This window comes from Molossus molossus, unplaced genomic scaffold, assembly GCF_014108415.1.
Source record: "Molossus molossus isolate mMolMol1 unplaced genomic scaffold, mMolMol1.p scaffold_m16_p_13, whole genome shotgun sequence".
Classification (NCBI taxonomy): Eukaryota; Metazoa; Chordata; class Mammalia; order Chiroptera; family Molossidae; genus Molossus; species Molossus molossus.
The window spans coordinates 87,789,608-87,810,529 of NW_023425348.1; the positions used below are offsets into that span (position 1 = coordinate 87,789,608).

The window sequence follows — 20,922 nt, forward strand, 5'->3', positions numbered from 1 at the left end:
CTAGAAACAATCTTTGCTTTATTTGTTTGTTTGTTTTTGGGTATGTGCCTCTAGCGGCAACCGAACCCGGGACTCTCTGGTCTGCAGGCCGACGCTCCAACTGCTGAGCCAAACCGGCCAGGGCCAATCTTTGCTTTAGAAGCTTTCTTTCCGTTGCAATTGCCAAGCTGAGAATGAAAAAACAGCTGCAGCCCCTGGATCCAGCCAAGCCTAACTCAACTTTTCAATGACCTGAGTTAATGTGGTACCGGTAACCCCCACCCCAACTCTCCTGTTTTTGTTTTGCTTAAAAAAGAAAAAAAGATTTTCTGTCATTAAGTTTTTTCCCAAAACAAATACATCCTTCCATTGAAGTATCCTCCAGAGTCTTCAAAGCTATTAAAATTTCTTCCTGATCAACTTTCTTCTCTCTGAAGTATCCTGATTTCAAATTGTTTTAATAGACATTAATTCTTAAAACTGTTAATGTTGCACTTTGAAAGCAAACAAGTAGGCAATGTTGTTGCTTTTCTGTATTTGTCCATTTTTCTGATTTTTTACTTGAAAGTTTAGTGGAGTTAATGCACGACAATGCTGATAACATGGCCCTCATTTATTGAGAACGCACTACATAATTGGCACTACAAGTACTAAATGCCTATGGATCATCTCACCTAATACTCAGCAATCTAATGGGACAGCTGCTTTTATTACCTTCATTCACGAAGTGAGAAACTGGGAAACAGAAAGTAATATGGCTGGAGGAGTGGGATCACAGCTGGTTCTGCCCACAGATGCTGTACTCTTAGCCATTATGCCTGCTGTCTCAGATACCACAGCAAGGCAGCCAAGAAACAAAAATAGCTCAATCTCAGGTCCATCTCAGGGTTAGACTCTTGACACACAAGCAGGAAATCTGCCCTCCTGAATTTTCAGTTACCTAATCAAGTCTGCCCTTTCCCTTTATTTGGTCTAAAATGAGAGCCTTGGCCAGGCAGCTCAGTTAGAGCATCATTCTGATATGCCAAGGTTGCGGGTTTGATCCCTAATCAGGGCACATACAAAACACAACCAATGAATGCATAAAAAAGTAGAACAAATCAATGCCCCCCCAAATTAATAAATAAAAAAATAAAAATTATATACAAAAAGAGAAAAAAATCTTTACTGTTAGTAATTTTCCCAGAAACGGGGCTTCATCCCACCTCTCTCAGTGGTGCCGGTCCCGTTCTCTATCCCGGTGTCTCTCGTGCTCTCGGTTCCTTTCTTGGAAATAATCATCATGCCGATCTTCATTGTGAAGCAGGTCCCGGTGCCTCCTGCTGCTCTCCCGGGACCGGCTAGGTGACCTCTCCCGGGACCGATGTCTTTTCCTATTAAAAAGATTCTTCAGCCTCGCTCAGAGGGCCTAATACATTCCTTCCATAAGTGCTGTGTTTTGGTGTCCTCTAGTATTTAGCTAAACCAGCCTTCTACTACACTATCATGGACCCACTGCCTTTGAGAACTAATCTTATTTGGGAAAATAGTTACAGTTAAATTTGTTGAGATCTTACTAATGTATCAAGCACAGTGCTAGGAGCTTCACATGCATTATCTCATCTAATCTTTACAACAGGTCTGTAAGATTAGTACTACTATTGTCCCTTTTTAAAAACTAAGGCTTAGAAAGCCAAGTAATTCCATTCTCAAGGTCACACAGATAGTTAGCAGCAGAATTGGGATTCAAATCCAAGCATGCATGGCTCCAAAGCCCATTTTCTCAGCTATACCAGTCTTTTTTCCTAAATAAGTCCACTGCCTCACCCAACACAGATTCCAGACATTACACTTATTACTGTAAATGTCAGGTTAACTTCTTCCCCTTGAAGACATGAGGGCTAGGTCTGCCCTTTCAGCCAGGTTCCTGCCAGACACCCTGGGCTCCTTTCCTCCCCTGTCAACCCTTGGAAGAGTGCTGCTCAGGGCTGGTAGGCCACTGCAGCCATCAACTCACCTGGACGAGCTCCCGCTGGCACCCACACTGTAGGATTTGGCTTCAATGCCATGAAGACAGTCCTTAAGAGAGGAGATGAGGACACGGCAACGCTCATCATTGGCGACCCGGGACTGTTTGATAACAGCAATGGCTGTGAGCAGCGTCTCAATCGCGTCACTGTAATCCCCTGACGGGGGATGGGAAAGGCCAAGGGTGAGCAGAGGAGGTAAACTAATTGGACCAAAAGGAGAACTCAGGAGGACACAAACCAAGAGTAACCAGCTGTTCCAAAGAACCACATTAAAACAGATGAGGCAGACGTGGCAGGTATGAAACCAAACAGCACCTATATTCCAGTGCTCTGGAACCACAGACGTTCTCAGATATTGTTAGTGGATGTATAAACTGGCTCATCATCGTCTGAGGGCTGTTTGTCAAAATCCATTAAAATAAACAATGTGCATACCTTTGACCCAGGAATTCTAAAAATTTTCTACTTCTATTCACACCTATGTATAAGTTTAACCATGTCTGTTTTAGAGTTGTTTGTTGTATTAAAGAATTAGAGCCCTGGCTGGTTTGGCTCAGTGGTTAGGGTGTCGGCCCGCGGACCAGAGAGTCCCGGGTTTGGTTCCCACTAAGGGCATGTACCTCAGTTGCAGTTTGTCCCCGGCCCTGGTTGGGGTCATGTGGTTGGCAACAGTCAGTGTCTCTCTCACATCGATGTTTCTCTCTCTCTCTTTCTCCCACTCTCCCTCCTGCTCTATCTGAAGATAAATGCAAAAACGTCCTCAGGTGAGGATAAAAACAACAACAAAACAAATAAATAAAAGCTGGAAGAGACAAGAAACTTACATTAAACAAAACCAATTAGACACGACTTGAAGTTCCTTCAACAGGGTTTGGTTATATAATTATAGAACATGGTTCTACAGAATACTACACAGGTTCTTAAAAAGCATGAGATCAACCTGTATGTAACCAAAGGAATCCATGTAAAGCGCTTAGCACAGTGCCAGGCACACAGTGAGGGGCTCAATAAACGGTAGGCATTATTACACAATACAAAAGATGTCCAGAATGTATTAATTTGAAAAATTACAAAACAGTGTTCCATTTTCATAAAAACAATTAAAATTACATATATGTTATTATATGAAAAAGAAAAAAAAAAACCCTAGAGGATAGACACAAAACAGAAAGTGGTGGACTTGTAGGCAGACCTTGTGTAGAGAACTTTATTAATACTGCATATTTTTGTTTAAGTTGCCTTAAATCTACAATCAGATGTGTATATATATATATATATGTAATGTACACCTAAAACATCTATAGCACACATATACACACACACGTACATTGGAATTTTTATTTCTTTGGTTATTTAGATTATGGTGCCATCAAGAATTAGTCTATTCATTCCCCAAATCTGAGCAATGCCTGGCAGAGACAGTGGTCACAGGTGGGTACCTGCACAGAACTTTTCCAAGCTATGTTAAGAGCTTTAAGGTCAGAAGAGAATGCAAGGAAAGCCTGAAACCAGACGCGGGTCCAGTGATAACGAGGAGTGGCGGCTTCCTCTGTGCAAGGCAGTGAGAATACGAGAGACCTGAGGAGGCCCAGGAACACCAGGGTGTCAGCTCTACCAGGGGAAATTTTGCCTATTTTATAGGCATCCAATAAATATTTGTGGTTTGAATGACTGGACTGAGAACGACAAAAACAGAGGGAGATAGAGATTCAGATTTTGATCATCTCAGTGTGAAGGAATTGGTGGAGATCAAAGATTATTTTCATTATAGTCCTCTGTCTAGTTGACTTGTCACAATGAGCATAAATTACTTTTTAACTGAAAAAAAGATTTATTCAGATGCCAATGAAGGTGTTCTGGAGGTAAAAAAAAAAGTGAACATATACACTTCCTGTCTTTAAGCTACCCTGTGATTTCAAATTTTGAAGCCAGTGCTGAGAAATTATGGAAAACAGATGATAATATTTAGGGTTAACTTGGCGATCTGACAGTGGCAAACTCACAGTAAATGAATGTGATTAACGTCATAAAGTGAAACTTGGACCAGAACCCTGAAACTTCCTCTATTTTCTTCTCTTCGAAACCGAAGATTTTTGAGAGTCATGGCTTCTGGTTCTGACCACTAAATACTGACAGCAGGGCAAGTTAGCTAAGAAAGCACATCATGGTTTTTTGAGACAGTGTGGTTCAATGGTTCAGCATCAGCTCATGCAACAGAGAGTCTTGGGTTTGATTCCTGATGAAGGGCATGTCCCTGGGTTGCAGGTTCGCTACTCAGCCCTGGTCAGGGAGTATGTAGGGGGCAACCAATTGATGGGTCTCTTCTCACATTGATGTTTCTCTCTCCCCCCTCCCTCCCTCCCACTCTCTAAAAAAATCAATGGAATAAATACCCTTGGGTGAGGATTAAGAACAACAAAAGAGCATATTATGCCTCGCTGGTGTGGCTCAGTGGTTGAGTATCAACCTATGCACCAAGAGGTTGCCAGTTAGTTTCCCAGTCAGGGCACATGCCTAGGTTGTGGGCCTGATCATCAATGGGAAGGGGGCATGTTCTCTTTCATCAGCGTCTCTCTCTCTCTCCCTCTCCCTTCCTCTTTCTCAAATCAATAAAAAGTAATTATTTTTTAAAAAAGCATATCATGCCTTAAGGTGATACCCAACAGACTTGCCGCTTTCTAGGATAGGCTACATGGAGGCACCAGCTCTCTGTAGACCCTCAAATACAGATTCCACATCAAATCATCATCTAGTTGAGGCATCAGTCCTAAAAATCCAGTGTCTACATGTAGCACTGGATCCACTGCATAGACACTAGATCCACTGAGGTCAAGATCCCCACAAGGCAGGAATTTCATTCTACAACAAATACCACAATGAGATGGTATTACTTATATTCTAGGTCCTAATTTGGGTTTCATGGGGCAGGTCTAGACACAGACTAAAATAACACCACTAGAACATCCCAAAACCCAAGAAATTAGGTTACATATTATTTTTCAACCTGTGCCACTCTTGAGAATCTAACAGTGCTCTTGCTGAATTTCTTGACGATGAAAATGACAAAACATGAAAAAAACAGAAAAACAATGGAAAGACTAAAGGCAAGGAAAAGGCAGCAAAGGATGAGTTACCTGCACTGGCTCCAGATACTGCTTTGGAAATGGCACTGCTGGAAATTGCTCTGTTTCGCTTCATGATCTCTTCAAATTCCGCTTCACTCACTGTAGAGGGCGGAGGGCCCGAATCGCGACTGCACAGAAATAATACCATTCCTGATTGCCACACCCCTTATTATCTTTACACGTTATTTAATTATGTTCTCCTATATAATCTTTTAAATAGTTCTCTTCCTGTTCACCTGTTTTGTGTGTTCATGTTCTCTTCAAGGACAAGATTTATGTCATATACTTTGTAATTTTGGTGTGACAACAGTGCTATTCATAGCCTTCCTCATAGCCACTTACACCATCAAGCTCTTAAAATGGGATATGAAGGACATGGTTTAGGTCAAGAGGTTAAGATGCAAACAAATGGCTCAGTTGGTTGAGCACTGTTACATGCACCGAAAGGTCACTGGTTCAATTCCTGGTCAGGGCACATAATAGATATTTCTCACATCAATGTTTCTCTCGCAAATCAATTTTAAAAAACATTTATAATAACAAATAACAACAAAAACAAAACATTATCTATCTAACAGATAAGTATTTCCCAGGACTCAACACTATGACTACAGAGTTTCCACAAGGGAAAACACAAGAATTCAGTGCTCACGTCCTTCCTCAGGGAGAACAAAACACTTCACTGTCTACCTTCCTACCTGGTTCATACCTGAAAGGAACAAGATAGTTCTTACCTGCCATGGTGGTTATAGGGTGCTGAGGCCTTCATGTATGTATCTGGTGGAGGCCCCACTGTAGCGTTTGGTGGGGGGAAGAAGGCTGGATTGAGGTGAAGGGCAGGTGGGATGGCCCCAGGGGGAGGTACAGCCAGATGAGGAGGTAATCGAGGAGGAGGGGGCATGAGATGCTGGTAGTGGATGCCAGGAGGAGGAGGAGGGACCCCAAAGCTTGAAGAGAGAGGTGGTGGGGGTGGAATTGGAGGTGGGGGCAGACCCATCAGGGGAAGGGCTGACGGAGGGCGGTTGAAGTAGGGCAGCACACTGGGGGGCTTATCCACACGGGCAGATGAGGGTACGAGGTTCTCAGAGGGTGTAGCCCGTCCATCAGCAGAATCACTAGAATCTCGGGAGTGAGCCCGTGGAGGTATTCCTATGAAGCAAAAAGAACTATTGTTACTGCCAAGGCTTTAGACACACCCACAGGACAGTTCATCCTTCAGCAAGTCATCTGACACCATAATGAGGAAGGTAAAGGTGGCTGAAAAAGAAGGTAAAATCATCTACTGCCTTTTCTTTGGTCTCAAAGAAAAAGGTCAGAGGCAGCTTAGTTAAGACATAAACCCAGAGAACAATACCATCCTAAATTCTGTATGTCAAAGAATGTCCTTTATCCAGAACTCTCAGTGCTTCCTATGTTATTTATCTTCAGGTTTGCTTTATATTTTTAAATGCAGAAGGATCCTAATAACCCACAAGAAAATGACAATGTTGAACTACGTTCATTACTGTTAAGCTGGATTCAATCTAATTAGAGATTCCATGTCCCCCTGATAAGAATTCAGGGCTTCTCGCCTTAAACTGGTACTAACTGACCTTCTCTATCCTGCTGTGTACTTGGAATTTTTCCTTGCCAAGCACTCTGACTGGGGAATTTCGGGAATGAGAGGTCAGAGCAAGGGATGGATGACCCTTCATCCATATACCAGAACTGATAACTGGAGTGAAAAAGAGGCACACAACAAAGAGTAGAAGATTGGAGATTGAGAAATAAAGAAAAAATGGGAGAAAAGCCAAGAAAAGATCTGCCCACAGAACGAGCAGATGGCACACAGCTGACAGCAGGGACTCCTAGCAAACGCTTGGTACAAAACATGCCTCAAACCCAGGAACTCCCACTGTATTTCAATGGCCCAAATGTTCTACCCCACAGGGCAGCATACCAAGAACACCACCATAGCACAACGGGATGGTGTTATGCACAAGAGAGCGCAGAGCACGTTTGTATTCAGCTGGAAACATGGCTCTGACACTGTCAAGTCACTTGATTAAATGGGGTAGAGGGAACAAATTTAATATTCTACTTTAAACCTGGTTAATGTGGAATCCAACAGAAGAACATGATCATGTGGCCTTGGGAGTCTCAGAGGCAGAAAGATGCCATTAGCAGATAAGTGTAGAAAGAAGAGTGCTCCTTAAAATAAAACTTGTTGATAAACCCCAACTCCTGGTCAAAGCATAAGGTGGGACTAATCACCCTGGCAATCACCACGGTTTCCACACTGTAGTACACCAGTGCCTATCACAGCACTCTCTTGCTTTACATGTCTCAAACACATGACATCTTGCTTATGCCCCAAGTTCTCTCAAACTGAAGAAGTATTAGCGAGTGTGATCCCTGAAAGTTAGCCACCTTCCCATCTACTGTTCCCTCATCTGCAAGGTCCTGTTTTGTTTGTTTTTTTATCCTCACCCGAGGACATTTTTCCATTTTTTGTTCAGATAGAGTGGAAGGGAGTGTGTGGGGGGGGAGAGAGAGAGAGAAACATCAATATGAAAGGGACACATCGAGTAGCTGCCACCCACACGACCAACCAGGGGACAAACTGCAACCGAGGTACACGCCCTTAGCAGGAACGGAACCAGCTCTCTGGACTGCAGGCCAACGCTCTAACCGCTGAGCCAAACCGGCCTGGGCCCAAGGTCCTGTTTTGTATTTATGGCTACAGATCCCAAGAGTAACAATCATTTTTATTTATTTTTTTATTCTCACCTGAGGACATTCTTTTTTGCATTTATCTTCAGATAAAGCAAGAGAGAGAGAGAGAAACATCGAGGTGAGAGAGACACATCGAGTGGTCGCCGCCCATACAACACCAACCGGGGCGGGGACAAACTGCAACCGAGGTATGTGCCCTTAGCGGGAACCAAACCCAGGACTCTGGTCTGCAGGCCAATGCTCTAACCGCTGAGCCAAACCGGCCAGGGCTCAGCCATTTTTAAGCAAAGGAAGTCCATCAGCTGTACTTAGTGAATTAACAGAGACCAAGTCCATCAACATGACACAGCAGAAAAACATAACTCAGTCACCACTATTTCAGCAAACAGAGGTAACACCAAGTAGTAAAAGCCAAGGGAAGGTGGGAATGGTACCCTTGATGCAGCTATACAATTGTGTATCTTAGAAAAGTCTGAAGAGGGTTGAATTATAGGAAGACTCTAAAACAGAAGGGACTTGAAAATTCAGGTTGTCAAGGAAGAAAAGTGTATGCCTTTATTTATTTATTTTATCCTCACCCAAGGACATTTTTACATATATCTTCAGATAGAGCAGGAGGGAGAGAGGGAGAGAGAGAGAGAGAGAAACATCGATGCAAGAGAGACACATCAAGCGGTTGCCACCCACACAACCCCAACTGGGGCCGGGGACAAACTGCAACCGAGGTATGTAACCCTAGCAGGAACCCAGGGCTCTCTGGTCTGCGGGCCGACGCTCTAACCACGGAGCCAAACCAGCCAAGGCAAAAAATGTGTGCCTTTAAACCCAGAGCAATGGGAGCTCACACCACATCCATCTAAGGCTCTCAATATAGTTAAAAGAGCAGCTTTTCCATCCTGCCCAGTTTGGCTCAGCGGTCAGAGCATTGGCCTGTGGACCAGAGTCCCAGGTTCGGTTCCTGCTAAGAGCATATACCCTGGCCCTGGTTGGGGTTGTGTGGGTGGCAGCCGGTTGATGTGTCTCTCTCACCATTGATGTTTCTCCCCGCCTCCCCCTCTATCTGAAGATGAATGCAAAAATGTCCTCAGGTGAGGATTAAAAAAAAAAAAAGAGTAGCTGTTCCTATACCAGTGAGAAGTGACCATATTTCCACCTTCAACCAATCAATATAAGGTCCCAGTGGACCATCCAATCAACACAAAACAGTATTTTGAGAGGACTTTTGCCACCACCCCAAAGCCCCCCATTGTAGTAAAAGAAAAGTAAAGGCAGTTGGCTGTTTCAGGCAAGCCTTGCAAGGTGGTTGCACCTTGTGAAGTCAGGCCAATTCAAGCTCTGGTTGTCAGGTTTTGCAGGTTCACAAACTCAATCTTAACAGTTCACCTATGGGTGATCAAACCCTAGGAAACTAAGTCACATTAACCAAATTCACAAGAGGCTGATTCATAAACCAGAATGCCAATGCATTAATTTACAATGAGAAGAATTACTAACATGCAGACCGAACACGTGTGTCAGCTGGTCAGTGCATTCTCTTCCTGGTAGGAGAGCCTAGTTGGGAAACCAAATAAATATCAGAGGGTGGCTTGGTGAGCAGAGTCAGAATAAAGGGAATAATATACACTTAAGGGACACTAGCATCAAGCTAAGGTAGTATGATGAAACTTTCTTTACTAATAAGAAGTAGGTGCCAAACAGACTAAAATATCTGGTAATTGTAAGGGCACCCCTGGACAATGCTGGGGAAACATTGTTAAATTCACATTCTACAGCACTTCTTTTTTAAAAATAGGTTTTTATTGATTTTTTTTTTTTTTTGAGAGAGAGGGAAAGGGAGAGATAGAAACACTGATGTGAGAAACATGGGTCAGCTGCCTCCTACATGTCCCCTGCTGGGGAATGAACCCAAAACCTGGGCATGTGCCATGACTGGAATTGAACCAGGGCCTCTCAGTCCATGGGATGATGCTTGGGCTCCAGCACTACTTTGGGTGAACTCCTTGCAGAGCAACCTTCCAATCTCAGTTTATGACAACAGTACAGCCACCTTTATATACTTATTTTATACTTATTTATTTATTTTTGGCTAATCCTCACCCGAGGATATTTTTCCACTAATTTTTAGATAGAGCGGAAGGGAGAGAGACAGAAAGAAACTTGATGCAAGAGACACATCGACTGGCTGCCTTCTGCATGACCCTAACCAGGGCCAGGGATCAAACCTGCAACCTAGGTACATGCCCTTGACTGGGAATTGAACCTGAGACCTTTTGGTCCATGGGCCGATGCTCTACCTGCTGAGCCAAACCAGCCAGGGCCAACCTTACCTATATTTTAACGTGTCCCTTCTTGATAATATATATAGAGAGGCATGTCTTACAATTAAGCCCACTCACTCAGCGATGTTTTTAGACAGAAACACACAATTTAGAGCTGACAGGAACTTTAAACAATATGTATCTAATTCAGATAAGGAAAATAAGCCCACAGAGTAAAGTGACTTGCCCAAGGTCACATGACTTAGTGGTAGAACCAAAGTATAACCTATACCTACCTGACTCCCAGCAGTGTTCTTTCTTGTATACAGGCCTCATTCTTGGGCTGATCTATTGACCATGCCACCACCCACAACCACCACCACCCTCTGCCAAATTCCTCCACATTGTAGGCTGAGCCTACACCACAGAAAACAAATCCACAGCCCTCCCCCATTTGTACAGATGGTCTCCACGTACCCCCTCTTGGGACTCGGACGCACTCACGTTTCCGAGCCTGTGCCTCAAACTGTGACAGGTTCTGCCTGGTGGCTGGCCTCACGTCTACTTTTTCTCCATTAAGAACTTTTCCTGGCAGGAGTTCCAACAATTTATGGACAGAGTTTTCAGAGGCTACTACCACCTCAGCATACCTTGAGGAAGAAAATTAAAAATGAGTGATATCTACTAGACAACAGAGAGTAACAACTTATCTTCCACTTTTAGTGAAAACTAGTAAAACAAAAGATGTCTTGCTATTATTGCAGGCGCGTACGCGCACACACACACTTAACAACAACCAAAAGGTGTCAGTCTATAATCTTCCAACTCATTTGAAATTAGAAATCAGTTTTCTTTGCCCCTCATAGGCGGGTAGGACGGATTAAAATCCAGGGACAAAATATAGTGCAGACCAGTTATCCCAATGATTACAAACTAAAGGGGGCTTCTCAAATCCAGACCTCACCCTTTGGACTGGCCATTTGCTCGATTCTCGGCAAATTTCAACTCCACCACATCGTAGACTCCTATAGAGCGAATAACCTGGATCAGCTGCTGGTCTGTGGTCCACTGGGGCCGGCAAAATGGAAAAGGAAGAAATGTCAGGAGCTACACTGCCCCCCACCCCCAACCCAGAATGTCCCAAACCCTTCCCCCAAACTGGATTCTATTCACAGCCATGACCTCCCACAGGAAACCCAAAAGCCCATCAATATTTCAATTAGTACAGGCTTTTCTTATTGTCCTCACTCATACAGAATTCCAAACCACCCACCCCCTCCATAATCCCCACCTTTAGAGACTAAGATTAAAACCTATTTTAGCTTTGACTGCCTGGCTGGTCATCAGTTCAAACACTGATTACTAGCAGCTTTTAATTACACATCTGATATGCTAGAGCTGACCATTGTCAGGAACTTTCCCCTCAGTATATACATTACTATTTTGGAATAACAACCCCCTCCCATCAGCCCCAAAACATGTCACACAATAACTTGCAGAATAACAATCACCACCTACCCCGAGTGTACTAGAGCTATCAAGGTCTGATCCCTGTCACCCATCATTATCACAGGACCATCTAATGACCACCAAGAGTTCAAGGTATTCACTCTGAAATCTCATCCCACAGATGACCCTGCTAGACATAAAGCCCCAGGGTCAGGGGTGGTAACAAGATGACAGAAAAAGCAACTACCCACTTAATCATTGCTTTCTTCGGCATCAGAACGTCCTCAGGATAGTTCTCTTTCAGAGATCAATCCAACCTGATCCCAGGAAAAAGAAATCCAACCCCATCAGAGCACATAACAGTGCAACATTGGTTTTTGAAAATGCCATCACCTCCCAGTGCTCTCCCTCCAGTCCACCCATAGCCTTTTTGTTTCCCCATGCTCACCCAGGAGAAGCTGCCCACATAAACAGCAGCTCGCCTATTACGCAGGCCACTGTAGGTATACAGAATTGCAGGGGTCTTGTTATTGGGCTTGGGAGATGGTTCCTGGCGAACAGGAGGAGGTGGCTCAGTGCTGCTGCTTCTGTCATCTGAGGGCTGTGAGGTGGCTGTCAACACGTCATCATACAGGTCAATCTGATCTGTATTGTTGAACTCTGGGTCCTAAGAGGTGAGGAAACAGTAAAGGTGGGTTTCAAACCTTTCATTTTGTTCATTCTACTTCACTTAAAATCCACAAATACTTTATAAAATACACAAAATTTCCTTATCCTACTCTAGGAAACTAAGTAAGAAAAACTTCCTCATTAAAAACTATTTCACTTAATTATGCTCATGTAAGTTTTCCTCCCAAGACCTTGTGAATTGTTGGCAATGTTTCTAGCTCCAGTCACCTGTGAGAATTAAAAGGTACATGATGATTCAATAAGAACGCAAAGACACATTCATTACTGTTATCAATGAGGTTAGCTTCTAAAGATCACATCTAAGATGCACTAATGAAAATTTAATTTCAACGTCTTATGCATTTTCAAAATCAAGAACTACACAAACCTCACTACTGTACTTAATAAGAAATGGGGCATATTAACTTAGAAATAAAAAGCAGAGCTCAGCTGGTATGGCTCAGTGGCTGAGTGTTGACCCATGCAGCACCAAGAGATCGCCAGTTTGAATCCCAGTCAGGGCACATGGTCAGGTTGTGGGCCTGATCCCCAGTGAGGGGCAGGTAGGAGGCGGCCAACTGATGTTCTCTCTCTCTCTCCCTCTCCCTTCCCCTCTCTCTAAAAATCAATTAAAAAAAAAGAAAGCAGAGTCCCGCTGGTGTGGCTTGGTTGGTTGAGTGTTGTCCTATGAACCAGGTCACAGTCTGATTCCAGTTCAGGACACATGCCCCGGTTGTGGGCTCAATCCCCAGTGGGGGGCACACAGGAGGCAGCCGATTGATGTTTCTCTCTCTTTCTCTCTGAAATCAATTAAAAAATATATATTAAAAAAAGACAGAAAGCAGGGGAAAGGCATTTTAAAATGGGAACCAAAATGCAAAAAGAATAGGAGTTACTGGTTTAAATGATTTATACAAATGATTTAGGGAAGCTCTAAAACTCATAGTACAAAATCCCATCTTTTTTTAAAAACATGTTTTAGAAGAGGAAAGGAGCCCTGGCCAGTTTGCCTCAGCAGTTAGAACATCGGCCTGCAGCCCAGAGCGACCTGGGTTCGGTTCCCGCTAAGGGCATGTGCCTTGGTTGCAGTTTGTCCCCGGCCCTGATTGGGTTGTGTGGGTGGCAGCAACTCAATGTGTCCCTTTCACGTCAATGTTTCTCTCTCTCCTCTCTCTCTCTCTCTCTCCCCCTCCCTCCTACTCTATCTGAACAAAAAAATGGGAAAATGTCCTGGAGTAAGGATTAAAAAAAAAAGAGGAAAGGAGAGATAGAAACATCAATATGAGAGAGATACATCGATTGACTACCTCCTGCGTGCGCCCTACTGGGGACCAAGCCTGCAACCTGGGCACATGACCTGACCAGGAATCAAACTGGGACCTCTCAGTCCATGGGGCACCACTCAATCCACTGAGCCACTCCTGCTGGGCACAATCCCATCTTTCTAATAACCATCAAAGAAACCAAAATAAAATTAAAGATAGTAACTTTGGGAGATTTCCCCTCACTAAGTTCTGTTTCTCAAGTGACATGCAGATCCAATACATTACCATGACACCTATGTGAGACATCTTTGAGCAATACCAGAGATGTTTAATGATATACACAAACAATGAAAAGTTCTCTAAAATATAAGGGTCAGAAAACAGGAGATGTACCCATATCATAAGCTATGTCACAGTGAGCATTTAAAAAAAAAAAGTCTATTTTGGAAGACACTTTTGGCCTATGTGATGTATTACTATATGGACTGAATGTTTGTGTCCCATTCCCAAGCATAGGTTGAAACCCTACTCCCCAATGTGATGGTAAAAAGAAAGTGGGGCCTTTAGGGGGAAATCAGGATTAGATAAGGTCTTGAGGGTGAAACCCTTATAAATGAGATCAATGCCCTTATAAGTCACATGAGAAACTGCTAGCTTTGCTCTCCATGACGTGAGAATGTAAGAAACTGGCGATCTAAAACCCAGAAGAGGGCCCTCACCAGAACCCAAACCTGATTCTGGCCTTTCAACCTCCAGAACTATGAGAAATAAATGTCTGTTGTTCATACCACCTTGTTTCCAGGTATTTTGCTACAGAAACCCAAGCTAACACTACATACCAAAAATTCTAAAACCACAAGACCTACTATCAAGGGATCTTAATGTTTCAGATAAAATTTGTAATGTCATTATCTCAGGTCTCTCTTTTTTTTAAAGGATCAGACAAGTAATTTTTTTAGCTAACACTCCACCATTCTTTTTTTTTCTTCTTTATTGATTTAAGAGAGAGAGAGAAACAATGATGAGAGAGAACATCGACTGGCCGCCTCCTGCATGCCCCTCATGGGGATCAGGCCCACAACCTGGGCATGTGCCCTGACCAGGAATCAAACCGGCAACCTTTTGGTGCACAGGTCGATGCTCAACCACTGAGCCATACTGGCTAGGCTACACGCCAACATTCAAAAAGTACTGACCTGGCCGGTTTGGCGCAGCGGTTGGAGCGTTGGCCTGCGGTACAGAGAGACCTGGGTTCGGTTCCCGCTAGGGGCACGTACCTCGGTTGCAGTTTGTCCCCGGCCCTGGTTGGTCGTGCGGGTGGCAGCCACTCGATGTGTCCCTTTCACATCGATGTTTCTCTCTCTCTCTCTCTTCCTCTCTCTCCCTCCCGCTCTATCTGAACAAAAAAATGGAAAAATGTCCTCGGGTGAGAATTAAAAAAAAAAAAAAAGTACTAAAGATTATGCTGCTAAAATGAGAGAGACAGAAGTTCAAAGTGTTTTATGGTAACCTCAGCTCATTCATGTCATTGCCGTCTTTTTAAAAAGCGAATAAAGGAAAAACCTACATTAGGCAACTTGTCTAGTTTCCTGAAGAGTCATTTCCTCAGCTAAAGAAATCAGAACAGGAAGCTCCAATGACTTTCTCCCTTCAATATGAACACAAGAACTGCTGATTCAGAAGTGAGACCAGAGGAAAGATTCACTAAAAAATCCATTCTTAGACCTATACATCATCACAAACTTCTGGAAACAATCTTTTAGTTTCTCAGCTTATCAGAAGTACAATGGGAGAACATGCACAGAGATAATATTACTGGGTTGTTTTGCTAGTGAAGGGGGAAGAATTCTGAGGCATGTAACTAATCTCAAAGATCATGAATACTCTAAGAAACGCCACACGGGAAAAGTTTAAACCTTGTAAAAATGTCAGAAAGAGAATTTCAAGAGAAACTTTTTAGGATCAGCTCAAAAACAAGGAATCAGTAAGGCAAATTAAGCACTGGAAGACTGTTTTAGGTAGGCAAACCTATAAATAAGGATCTAGCATAAAAATGGGTAAGTTTGTGAAAAACAGGGAGAAGCTAATATTGCAGAGTGCAAGGGGGATAATAAATTGAATAAGGTTTAGACAAAGCTAGGGCTAATTGACAAACACTGTGTGTGTAAACTATTTCATAGCCCTTAAGTTCTGAATGATCCCAACTCTAGATAAATCACTTACTTATTCATTCATATACCAGTTATGGTAATTTACCCTTGTGGTTCAAGGTAGAGAAAGCACTTGATCCACTCCAATGATCTAACCCTTAGAGAACACTACTTCACACTAGGTTGTTTTTGTTTGTTTTTTTAATCAAGGGTATTGAAATGGAAATTAAACACACCATTTTGGATAGTCCAAGTAATCAAACTGGGATTCCTTCCATTCTAAAAGTCGTAATACAAAAATTACCAATGATTACTGGGTAGCAACCTAACATGCAGATTTGAATAGCTCAGAGGGCAAATATATCACGGTAAGCCTAGGCTAACCATCTGCTCTTTCAGGGTACCTTAGAGAATGATAGACTCAATCCTCGAAGACCCTGTTGTACGGATTACCTTACCACTCTAAGAAACACAAAAGGATTCAATGAGTGCAAAAGCCATAGAGTCTCAGTTCAAAGAAGTTGATGGGAACAGTTCCGATGCACAGGGCAGGCCTGTTGAGGTAAAATTTTATTGAAGAAACAAGGTTATCAATTTGTGTTTGGTTTTAAATCTGTCAGCAACACGAATTCATTTTACTTCTTCAGTTGGTAAGACAAAAAAAAAAAGATAACGACTTTAAGTTTTTCAGAATACCAAATAAGCAGATGATTTATGTAGTGATGGATTAGGTTTAGGCAAAATCCAATTCTACAAATTAAATGAACAATAAAATTTTTACTTAAATTAAAAAAAAAAAAAAAGTAAAAATTTTTACTTTGAAAGCAAGTATGTATTTAATACTGAATAACTATCCCATGAAGAACTTTGTGTTTAACAGCATAGGAAGAACTGTGATGGTCTCATGAAGTTTCTTGGTTAACAAGAGAACTGAAAGAATTATGAATTTAAATAAGAACTCTTCACCTGCATGTTCACCTCCAGCCCCTTTCCCTGATATGTGAAGGAAGTAATAAAGCCTAGGATTTATTTTTCTCAAAGCAACCTACTTGATACCATTGTTTCTTTTCACTGTAACCAAAGCTAAAAAATTTAGCTTTCATAATTACCATCTCCACAGTTCTCACCGCACAGCCTCCTTCTCTGTCACTGTTCATTGCCCTCAACCACCAGGAACACTTTTGAGCACATGGATGACTCCCCCAAATCTCCCTTTTACCTCACTAGTCCCAACACAGTGCCTCAAAAACAGAAGTAGCTCAATAAACACTTGTTGATGGAAGTAAGGGAGAGAACTGGGCATACTGTGCAAAGTGCCTGCTTGTCTTGCACAAGGACAGAGACAGAACACTCAGGAGAGAGAGCTCTGGGTCTCAGACTCCCGATGTAACAGGAGTCAAGCAGCTCTGCGAAAAAGGCTTTTGCAGGACATGTAAGAGATCAGGGAGTCAGCACTGTAGGGTTCCATCTAGGGAATGCATTCCTTTTCCCTGGGGAGCATAATACATGTGACGGAATTTCTGAGTACAGGTCAGTTTGGGGTGAATCAAGAACACTCTTAAAACATTCTAAAGCACAATCTGTACTGACTACCTTCACTCTAAGCCTGCTTCTAACAATTCTAGCCAAACAGAGCTTTTATCATTTCTTTAGCAGCCTCCAAATAACAATAAAACCAGCTTGGCCAAAAATTAACTCACTGATGGGTGGGAGAAAAACACTCCTCCCCCAACCTTCCACAAGACATTCAAAACCTGTACTTTCTTCAACTTGCTAAACATCAAATATTGTCTGGTTGGTATAAATGTCTACTAGATCCCACACACCATCTTTGGTCTATATTAGACACATAAAAAAATTCTTTTTAACAAGAGACCAGAAGACACAAATTGTTGACGCCAATGACTTCTACTCTGAAAAAGTAGCGACCTTTGGACAAGGCTGGTGTCTTGTCTATAACCTACAACTCATACTACTTAGAAATAATGAGATCTCACTTTCTTAGACCAAAGGTGGCTGGCCCTGTGGTCAAAGACCCTGTTCAGCCCATTTTCCAAAGTAGCACTGTTATCCACCCACAGAAGGAGCCAACTCCACTAAGCAAGCCTTCTTCTTTCCTTGCTATCCTGTATTTAAAAGACAAACCACAACTTATTAAAAAGTAGTAGAAATCTGACTCAAAGTAACATGGAAAACTCAGGAAAGCAATGGTTTGTGACTAAATTAATATACTAAACCTTTCTTTTTACCCATAATTATTTGACTCGTTTGAAATTCTAAAAAAAAATTTCATGTACTTAAGCCAACACCGGCCACATGTAGATGCATCCAGTTTACCTAAGGAAACACCAGAAAATGACTACTAAAAAGTATAACTGGCCTGGCCAGTGTGGCTCAGTGATTGAGCATCGACCCATGCACCAAAAGGTCGCTGGTTCGATTCCTGGTCAGGGCACATGCCCAAGTTGTGGGCCAAATACCCAGTGGGTGGCATGCAGGAGGTGGCCAACTGATGTTCTCTCTCACCGATGTTTCTCTCTCTCCCCATCCCTTCCTCTCTCTCTAAAATCAATTTAAAAATAAAAAAGTATAACTGGCCCTACATGGTTTGGCTCAGTGGTTAGAGCATTGGCCCTCAGACCAAAGGGTCTCAGGTTCAATTTCCAGTCAAGGGTGAGTACCTGGGTTGCAGTTTTGATCCCCAGTCTTAGTCAGACACCACTGGTTGCAGGAAGCAACCAATCGATGTGTCTCTCTCACATCAATGTCCTCCCCCTTTCCCTTCCACTTGATCAAACATTAATGGAAAAAATATCCTCAGTGAGAAGTAACAACAACAACAAACAAGTATAACTGGTGAAGCTAATGATAGATACAAGGTCATCACACTATTTTAATTTTGTGTATTCTAAAATCTCCATGTTAAAAAGGCATAATGCATTACAAAGTTTTGTTTTTTTAAATCTCACCAGAGGATATTTTTGCACTTATCTTCAGATAGAGCAGGAGGGAGAGAGAGAGAAACATCGACATGAGAGAGACACATCGAGTGGTTGCCACCACCCAACCCCAACCAGGGCTGGGGACAAACTGCAACCGAGGTACATGCCCTTAGTGGGAACCGAACCCAGGACTCTCTGGTCTGCAGGATGATGTTCTAACCGCTGAGCCAAACTGGCCAAGGCAAAAATTTTTTTTTTTTTTTTTAATCCTCACCCGAGGACACTTTACCATTTTTTGTACAGATAGAGTGGGAGGGAGAGGGGGAGAGAGAGAGAGAAACATCGACGTGAAAGGGACACATCGAGTGGCTGCCACCCGCACGACCAACCAGGGCCGGGGACAAACTGCAACCGAGGTACATGCCCTTAGCGGGAACCGAACCCGGGTCTCTCGGGACCGCAGGCTGATGCTCTAACCGCTGAGCCAAATCGGCCAGGGCCAGGGCAAAAAGTTTTTTAATGTAAACTTACACCAAGTGAAAAAAACAGCATATATTTCAAGCACTTCTATTGCCTCATATCCAAGTCAGAGTCCAAGTGGCATACTTTCCCTCTCTAGTTTGTTCTTTTTATCCTTTCTCCAAGTCCTAATGTGTACCCATTAAAAGATACCAATGGGAAGAACCAGCTTACTCAAGTAGAAGAGCGCTGAAAACAATCCAGGCAAGATATTATTAAGTTTTAAATAGAGACTTTGGAACATTCTTGAGATGTGAGCTCAAGAGCTCAGAATCAAACTGTATATGAGATTATTGCTTCAAGGGAAACCATTGTAGAATGTTTCTTGACATAATATAAAGGCACCAACAAATTTAATTTAGGGTACGTCAGTGGATCTATACTTGCTTTTTAACTATTTGTCCAAAACCTTTACCTCTCCCCTCTCCCCCCATTAGATTCATCAATAAAATGCATTACACAAAAATGCCTACAGACTTCTTAAGACGGGAGACAAGCTACTTACAGAAGATGTACAACAATCAGAATTGAGCTCACATTAAACGTTAAAGTATCTTTATATTGCGCCTTTGCACTGCCTTATGGGAGGAAGAGGAGACTAACAACATTTTTCCCAGCTTCAGTCTGAGAGAATCACAAAGGAACAGGTATCAACATTGTCTTCATAAATACTACAGAAAACACTACTCTGATTTTTAAGTGTGGTTCGCTTTTGAGGAGACAGACATCCAACTTTGGCTTCCTGGGGCAGCACATTCCACAGGTTGGCTCACCATTCCATTAAACCTGATTTTTATTTGCTCTTAAATCAAAGCCCTTCCAATGAAATCTGGAGTCTTAAATGAACATAAAGCACAGTGCTCAGGAGTCTTGAAAGTCTGCCACAGGGGCCATTTCAGAGCCCACAGAGGCGTGTTCAGGCCTAGCAAATCCTCAAGGACTGGCACAGCCTGGAACCACTGCAGCTGTGCTGGAAGATGCAGGACTATCCCAATGCGGCGGATGACCCCTCACCTGATTGAATTCCTCGTCCGCGTATATATCAATCAAGTCCACTCCTTCTGACATGGCTCCGGAAGGCAGATCGCGAGCCCGGCACACGGACAACGTAAGAAAGACGCCACTGCGATATCCAGAAAGAGGCAAGAGTCAGATGGCATGTGGGTCCCAGGTTGAAAGGAGGGCAATGGTTGCCAACCTCCCGTCTCCAGAGACGCAGCCTCCGGGCAGCCCCAGCCCGGCCCCACCCGCTCCGCCCCGCCCCCGGCCTCGCGCCGCCCCTCGCTCTCCCAGGCCGCCGAGGCTCGCGGGGCTCGCTGCCCATCACCCTCGGGCCCGACCCCAGCTACGCCGCAGCTGGCCGTGGAGCCTCGGGAAAGTCCAGGCCTCTGCTCCGAGGGGCCCTCGGACGGCGCTGCGAAGAACGCCCGAAGCAAAGCCCGCAGCCCCAGCCTGGCGCACCTGCCTAGGCCTCAAGGCGGCCCAGCTAGAGTCGCCACAGGTCCCGGGGCTCCGGCCGCCCCCGCTCCCCACCCAGGCCCAGTCCTCGCCCCCAGCTAGGCCCGCCCCGCTCCCTCCCCGCAGACCCGGCCCAGCGCCCTCAGCCCCCTCCCAAAAGGCCCGTGCCGCCCTCCGTCCGCAGACTCCCGCTGCCCCAAACTCAACCGACCCCCTCCCCGCCTCAGCGCCGGCCCCGAGCCCTCTTCCGGCCCAGCCGCCCCCGGCCGCGCGCCCCCGTTACCGGGAATATGGCGGCGGAGGCGGCGAGTCCGGAGTAGGCCCGAAGCGCGCGAACCGCTCTCGGCCCCCAGATCCCGCCTCCCCCCCCTTCTCCGCCACAGG

General features: G+C 43.9%; 1 protein-coding gene across 4 annotated transcripts; it reads right to left on the minus strand.

Moving 5' to 3' along the window:
• Nucleotides 1-1,133: 1,133 nt before the first annotated feature.
• CPSF7 (cleavage and polyadenylation specific factor 7) lies at nt 1,134-20,891 on the minus strand. 4 transcript variants are annotated; one of them, XM_036258021.1, is made up of 10 exons: nt 20,822-20,891; nt 20,095-20,203; nt 11,984-12,202; nt 11,051-11,154; nt 10,564-10,736; nt 6,107-6,262; nt 5,848-5,905; nt 5,123-5,241; nt 1,976-2,144; nt 1,139-1,352 (listed from the first exon to the last, which is right to left on the minus strand). In XM_036258021.1, the coding sequence occupies exons 2-10, from the start codon at nt 20,146-20,148 to the stop codon at nt 1,190-1,192; spliced, it is 1,215 nt and encodes a 404-aa protein (XP_036113914.1). In that variant the 5' UTR covers nt 20,149-20,203; nt 20,822-20,891; the 3' UTR covers nt 1,139-1,189. The 4 variants fall into 4 exon arrangements, with proteins under 4 accessions (XP_036113913.1, XP_036113912.1, XP_036113914.1 ...); XM_036258020.1 differs by having other exon boundaries at nt 1,134-1,352; nt 5,848-6,262; nt 10,591-10,736; XM_036258019.1 differs by having other exon boundaries at nt 1,134-1,352; nt 5,848-6,262.
• Between the last annotated feature and the right edge of the window lie 31 nt (nt 20,892-20,922).

Excerpts from the sequence above, each read along its gene's own strand:
- CPSF7 (XM_036258019.1), bottom strand. The coding sequence starts at position 20,148 with ATGTCAGAAGGAGTGGACTTGATTGATATATACGCGGACGAGGAATTC. Across the intron at positions 11,155-11,983 it reads ATGTGGGCAGCTTCTCCTGG|TGGACCACAGACCAGCAGCT; the intron begins GTGAGCATGGGG and ends TGCCGGCCCCAG. Across the intron at positions 2,145-5,122 it reads AGTATCTGGAGCCAGTGCAG|GGGATTACAGTGACGCGATT; the intron begins GTAACTCATCCT and ends ATCCCCCGTCAG.